Genomic DNA, 6,104 nt, shown 5'->3' with positions numbered 1-6,104 from the left:
AATGACAATCAATAGAATTCATTAGCGTATAAACAAAATACTCAAGTAACGACCAAGTCCGCAAAAGATTATTTGTGATGATGGCAGAGGTGGGGGTTTCCCTCAGTTATATTCGTGGGTGCTAAGAAACAAATCAACAGCAATTGTTGTGTCCGAGCACCTGCTAAGGGCCAGGCACTTGATATGCCTTTATTCTCACTTACTTTTCATAACTATCCATTTGGCAGGTGAAGAAATTAAAGCTCAAGACCCCAGGAGGGCTAGGTGGTAAACGGTACAGCTAGGATTCTATCCAGGTCTCATTGCAATACTGTGTTCTTGCTGTTAATTCGTCCAAGAGCCTCTTGAGCCCCAACTAATCAAAACTTGCCTCCGGCAGCCCCAAGGAAGAAAAGCCCCATAAAAAGCACCAGCTAAGTCCTTGCACCTTACTTACTTACTTATTTACTTATATTTTGAGGCTCTTGGTCATAGGATATGTGTGCTCCCCAGAGAAAGAGAGAAAGAAAGAGAGAGAGAGAGAGAGAGAGACAGAGAGGGAGGGAGGGAGGGAAGGAGAAAGGGAGGGAGGGAGGGAGAGAGAAAAAGAGAAATCACCCCCTAGGAATGGCTATAATGCAACCCCTTCTCCTTCATTCTCTTGGGATGTTGGGCACGTGTGCACATGCACCCCCTGTGATTTTCAAGTCACCAGTATGGGGCTCAAACCAGTCAGCCATGTGGAATCCAGTGCCTTAATTACCATGCCACCAGCTGGCTGCTAGTCCTAACTGCACACCTTCCTTCCCTAGGTGGGCTCCACTCCTGGCTCACCTGGGCTCCCTGTTCTTTCGCACCAGACTGACAAACGTGTCAATCTCTGCAGCAGTGATGTGTTTTTCCAGGAGTTTTCGATTGTTGTGGAGCAGGGCAGTGATAGTGTCTTCGGCCAACACATCATAGCCAATCTGCTTCTGCATGAAGCCAAACTGCTTGGCTATATACTCCTTTTAGGGACAGAGGAGAGAGGTCAGAGGGAGGGATCAATGACAATCCGGTTAAGTATAAAGTAAGGAAAGTAATGACATTTCCTGATAATGACTACGACCTGTAAGATAAATTGCATGTGGAGCATCTTTCTAAGACTTTCTACCCTCAGGTAACAGCTGTTAACTCTTTCACTTCCCTTCATTTACTAAACCTGCCACACAAATATAATTAAGCAAAATATTCTCTATTTACATATGGATATTTGTTAAGTACACAGTATAAATTGTAATCTATTTATTTATTTTTAAATTATTTATTTATTTTTAGAGGTTTTTGCCTTATGGCACTCACTGGAGAGAAAGAGACAGAGAGAGGGAAAGTAAGAAATCACCCTCCAGGGTGGATGGCCATGTAATCTCTTCTCCAGACTCCTCCCAGAATCACACATGCCCAGTGTGATTTTCTTTTTTCTCTTTTTTTTTTTTTTGAGAAGTTTTTGCTATAGGGCGCGTGCGCTCGCCAGAAAGACGGAGAGAAACAGAGAGACAGAAATTAAGAAATCACCTCTCAGGGGGGATGGCCACGCCACAATCCCTTCTCCTCCATTCTCTTGGGATCTTGGGCATGCATGCACATGTGCCCTGCATGAGTTTAAGCCACCGGGTCCAGGACTTGAATCGCAGTTAGCTACATGGGAGCCCAGCAACATAGCCATTACGCCAACTGCTGGTCCCATGCCTGGAGTGTTTTTCAAGCCACCAGATCTAGGACTCAAACCGCAGTTGGCAATGTGGGAGTCCAGTGATGTAACTGCTACACCATCTGCTGGCCCAAGTAATTTATATGTTTAAAAGGTCAAAAGCTGTTTTCAGATCTGAATTTATTATTTCATTGAGACAATTTAACTGTGCTCCATCATTTTTGCTGCTGAATAAATATAGATTAAGCCCACCTGGCAATTTGGAACCATACCACCCCATTTCCTTTTTTTTTTAATCTGGTGAAAAAATATATTTAAAGCCAATGAGTGGCAGAGGATACTCAGGAATACCTAAGCCAATCAGTCACATTTGTGGAACCTATGAATCTATTTTTGGCTTCCTTCTTCTGAGATCAGACATTACGCTCTCACTGAAAGGTAGCTTTAAAAGAGGAATTTTCCAGTACCTTCAAGGATCCTGTGAGACATGTTCTTTCCAGGTTTTCGAACACTCTGTTTCCTTTCCAAAAGCAAACCTAAAACTGACTACCCTCTGTCCAGTATATAAATGTATACATGACACATAAAATTCCCAAGGGTGGGCACATACACTTTAAGGAGGAAAGTGACAATCCCTTCACCAATCCTTAATCCTGACCTGGTTCTTCCTGTAGTCCTGCTGCGAGTGTCTCAGGACCCTGTAGCAGAGCCGGCAGATATGTCTGAAGGGAGCGTGCCGCTGGTCCCCAAGTTCCTCCAGCCGAAGCATCGGGCCATCGCCACAGTCTGTGAACGGGGCCTGTAATAACTTGAAGATCTGTTTGAGAATACAAAGGGTAAAAACTGCCATCACTCAGTGTCTTAAAGACTAGCCTTCTGTGTGGAAATAATACAGTCCTAAGGGTAGTGGGACTACTGGGGCAGTTTTTCTATCCAAACTCAGCAATTAACCAAACACTGCATTCAGCCAATCAACAGATATTGGGTACTTGCTGAATTCAGTGAGACTGTACTGGTCCTCAAGGGCTTGACAGTGCCGAGCTCAGAGCAAAGTGGCTGCTATGGTTTGTAGGTGTTCCCTAAAAGTTCACGCATAGGAAATTCGGTCTTCAATGCAATGCTATTAAGAGTAAGACTTGGAGCCAGCATGTAGCGTGATGGTTAAAGTCACGGGACCTCACACAGTCGACCGTGGTTCGAGTCCTGCACCTGGCAGCTTGCTTTCTCACTTTCCCTCTCTCTCTCTCTCTTCTCTCTCTTTCTTACTCTATCCCTCATACAGTCCTAAGGGTAGTGGGACTACTGGGGCAGTTTTTCTATCCAAACTCAGCAATTAACCAAACACTGCATTCAGCCAATCAACAGATATTGGGTACTTGCTGAATTCAGTGAGACTGTACTGGTCCTCAAGGGCTTGACAGTGCCGAGCTCAGAGCAAAGTGGCTGCTATGGTTTGTAGGTGTTCCCTAAAAGTTCACGCATAGGAAATTCGGTCTTCAATGCAATGCTATTAAGAGTAAGACTTGGAGCCAGCATGTAGCGTGATGGTTAAAGTCACGGGACCTCACACAGTCGACCGTGGTTCGAGTCCTGCACCTGGCAGCTTGCTTTCTCACTTTCCCTCTCTCTCTCTCTCTTCTCTCTCTTTCTTACTCTATCCCTCTCTGTTCAAATTAAAATAAATAAGTAAATAATTTTTTTTAAAGTTACATAATTATTTTTTTAAAAAAGAAAGAGTTGGGACTAGGTGGAACCTTTAAGAAGTGACTGGGTCATGAGGGCTTTGTCCCTTTGAATGGATCAATGTCGCGGTCATGAGAATGGGTTTGTCTCTCTTGTAAAAGTGAGCGCTCTCTGACTGTCTGGCACTTGCTCTGTGTGATGCCCTCTGCCATGTTAAGTGCAGCCTGGAAGCCTTCAGCAGACGCCAGCCTGTCAACCCTGGCCTTCCCAGCCTCCAGAGCCATGAGCCAAATAAACCCGTTTTTCAAAAATGATAAATACCAATCTCTGGTATTCAACTATAGCAACAGAAAATGGACTGCAACAACAGTAAAGAGCACAGACTCTGGATCGGCAGATTAAAGGCTGAATCACATACCTTTAGTACTTACTAGCAGTACAATCGTGGTTAAAGCAAACGTAGTAATTTTAAAATATGTAAGCATAGGGCCTGACACAATTAAGTCTTTAGTCATTGAATCAGTTACTGTGGGTCAAAGAAAAGCTGCCATGAATATGATCATGGGCATTAAGCCAGAGGTCTAATGTGGGAGTCATCACATGAAATAGCCAGAAAATAATTTATTTTCAAACTTGAAATCCTTGTTAATACATGATGGACTGGGTTTTGTTTGTTTGTTTTTTTGAGAGTTTTTGCTATAGGGCGTGTGCACTCGCCAGACAGACAGAGAGAGACAGAGAGATATGGCCACGCCGCAATCCCTTCTCCTCCATTCTCCTCTTGGGATTTTGGGCATGCACGCACATGCGCCTGGCGTGAGTTTAAGCCACCGGGTCCAGGACTTGAACTGCGGTCGACTACGTGGGCGTCCAGCGACATAGCCATTATGCTAACTGCTGGTCCCCATGATGGACTGTTAATAAATGTTGTCTATCATAGACCAACAGGAGAAACGGGATTCTGAAATCCTAGGTGCCTATGGAGAACTGTGAGACCTGTCACCAATAGGTTTCTCTTTTAGCTTTGTGGGCCAGAAATCTCCAAGGCAAGACTGCAGGCCAATCTCCAGAACGTTTACAGAACACTATAGCTGCATCTCTCAGTAATTCATCTACCCTGGCTTTGCCACCTTCCTCCTCCTGATTTGTCTTTACACCATTTATATTATATTTATACCAAAGAAAACCATGTGTGTATTTACCATAAGCCACTACATACTTTATGGAAAGACGTTATGGTGATTTATTTGGCTCCCTGGAAAAGCCTATATCAGCCTTCTGAGTTTAACGAATACTCCAAATATCCCCTAAAGTATGAAATAAACCTAAGGACACAACGCACTTCATATTATAACATTTTTTGAAAAAAAAATAAAGGTGTCAACTGGATGTTTCCTGGGGCTCCTTATAGGTAAACTCTCATACAGTTAATATTTAACAAGTACAGTAAAAATAAACTGAACTGATGTATCAAGCCATGAAAAAAAACATGGAGGAAACTTAGACATGTATTATTAAATAAAAAGAGTCACTCTGAAAAGACTACCACACGATTCCAGTGATATAAAATTCCAGAAAAGGCAAAATGATGGAGAAGGTAAGATTAATGGTTGCTAAAGCTGGGAGGGAGGGAGGGATGCACAGGTCAAAGCACAGAGGGTTTTCGACTATGCTGTTGATATTATGATGGACACATGTCAGTATACATTTGTCAAAACCCAGAGTACAAACAATACCAGGACTGAATCCACATGTGAGCCATGGATTTAGGGTGATAATGACGTGTCATCGTAGGTTTGTTCCCTGTAACGAAATGCACCACTCTGGTCTACTGAAATTTGGGGGGGAACAAACGTGGACACTGTACTTGGCACTCAATTTTGTTGTGAACTTAACACTTCTCTAAAATATAAAATCAACTTTAAAAATCAATTGATGAAGAAAGCCAGGAGGAACTCATCAATGTCCCTCTGTAAGAGCAGTGAACCTATCAATTTCTTCGAACATCAACTCCTCGATACGTCACACCTCACCGACCTGCTTGAGAATGTTCTGTTCTCTCATCAGCTTCTGCCGTTCTCGGTTGGGCTTGGAGAAGACCACCTCAAGCACGTCTTGACCAGAGTTAGTTCCACCAGTGACAAAGTAAACTAAGTCTTCCAGCAGCTTGGTTACAGACCTTAGGATCAAAGAAGTTATTAGAGATAGAAGTGATCAATGTTCAACACGCTGGAAGCCTTCTGGACTAATAAACCAGTTAAAGAGGAACAGAGACCTTTTTTCCCACTTCCCCTGAAACTGACAACCAGGGCCAGTTACTAAAAAGTGTACAATACAGATAAAACATGATTGTCCACAAAAGGGTGATCACTTTCACAAAATAACAGCCATCAATTTTATCTCAGAGTAACCTCAATGCCTGAAATTCTAGCCATTCCAGGTTAGAAAATGAGACACACAGATTTTTATAACTGTAGAGAAACCCAAAAATGCAAACACAAAATTAACTATTCCATGGAAATCACAAATTGAAACCACCCACCAACGCTTAGACCTGCACACAAAGTTGTTCATTTTCTCATTCTGCAAGGAATCTGAGAAACCCACAGTGGGTGAAGATGACTGGGCCAGGCCTGACGGAAGGCCTCACCTTCTCTCGTTTTGGGTGATGGTGCCCTTCTCCAGCTTCCCAGCAATGGAGCCCAGCACTTTGCTGGCATCATTGGCAAAGTCCAGATCCCGGACTTCAGCA

At 43.3% G+C, this 6,104-nt stretch overlaps 1 protein-coding gene across 11 annotated transcripts in view; it reads right to left on the bottom strand.

The window, feature by feature from the left end:
• The window catches only part of ITPR1 (inositol 1,4,5-trisphosphate receptor type 1), a 404,888-nt gene that overhangs the window by 214,269 nt on the left and 184,515 nt on the right, over positions 1 to 6,104 (bottom strand). For all 11 annotated transcript variants that reach the window (XM_014585765.2, XM_027769774.1, XM_014585767.2 and 8 more), the window contains 4 exons: positions 6,003 to 6,104; positions 5,390 to 5,531; positions 2,328 to 2,486; positions 814 to 986 (listed from right to left, as the gene is read on the bottom strand). In XM_014585765.2, coding sequence (XP_014441251.1) covers positions 814 to 986; positions 2,328 to 2,486; positions 5,390 to 5,531; positions 6,003 to 6,104 — 576 coding nt within the window. The remainder of the gene's footprint in view (positions 1 to 813; positions 987 to 2,327; positions 2,487 to 5,389; positions 5,532 to 6,002) is intronic.

The sequence above is a fragment of the Tupaia chinensis genome, unplaced genomic scaffold (genome assembly GCF_000334495.1).
Source record: "Tupaia chinensis unplaced genomic scaffold, TupChi_1.0 Scaffold000089_1, whole genome shotgun sequence".
In the NCBI taxonomy this organism is placed as follows: Eukaryota; Metazoa; Chordata; class Mammalia; order Scandentia; family Tupaiidae; genus Tupaia; species Tupaia belangeri.
The sequence above is the reverse complement of the archived record's forward strand: the minus strand, read 5'-3'. Positions and strand labels throughout refer to the sequence as shown.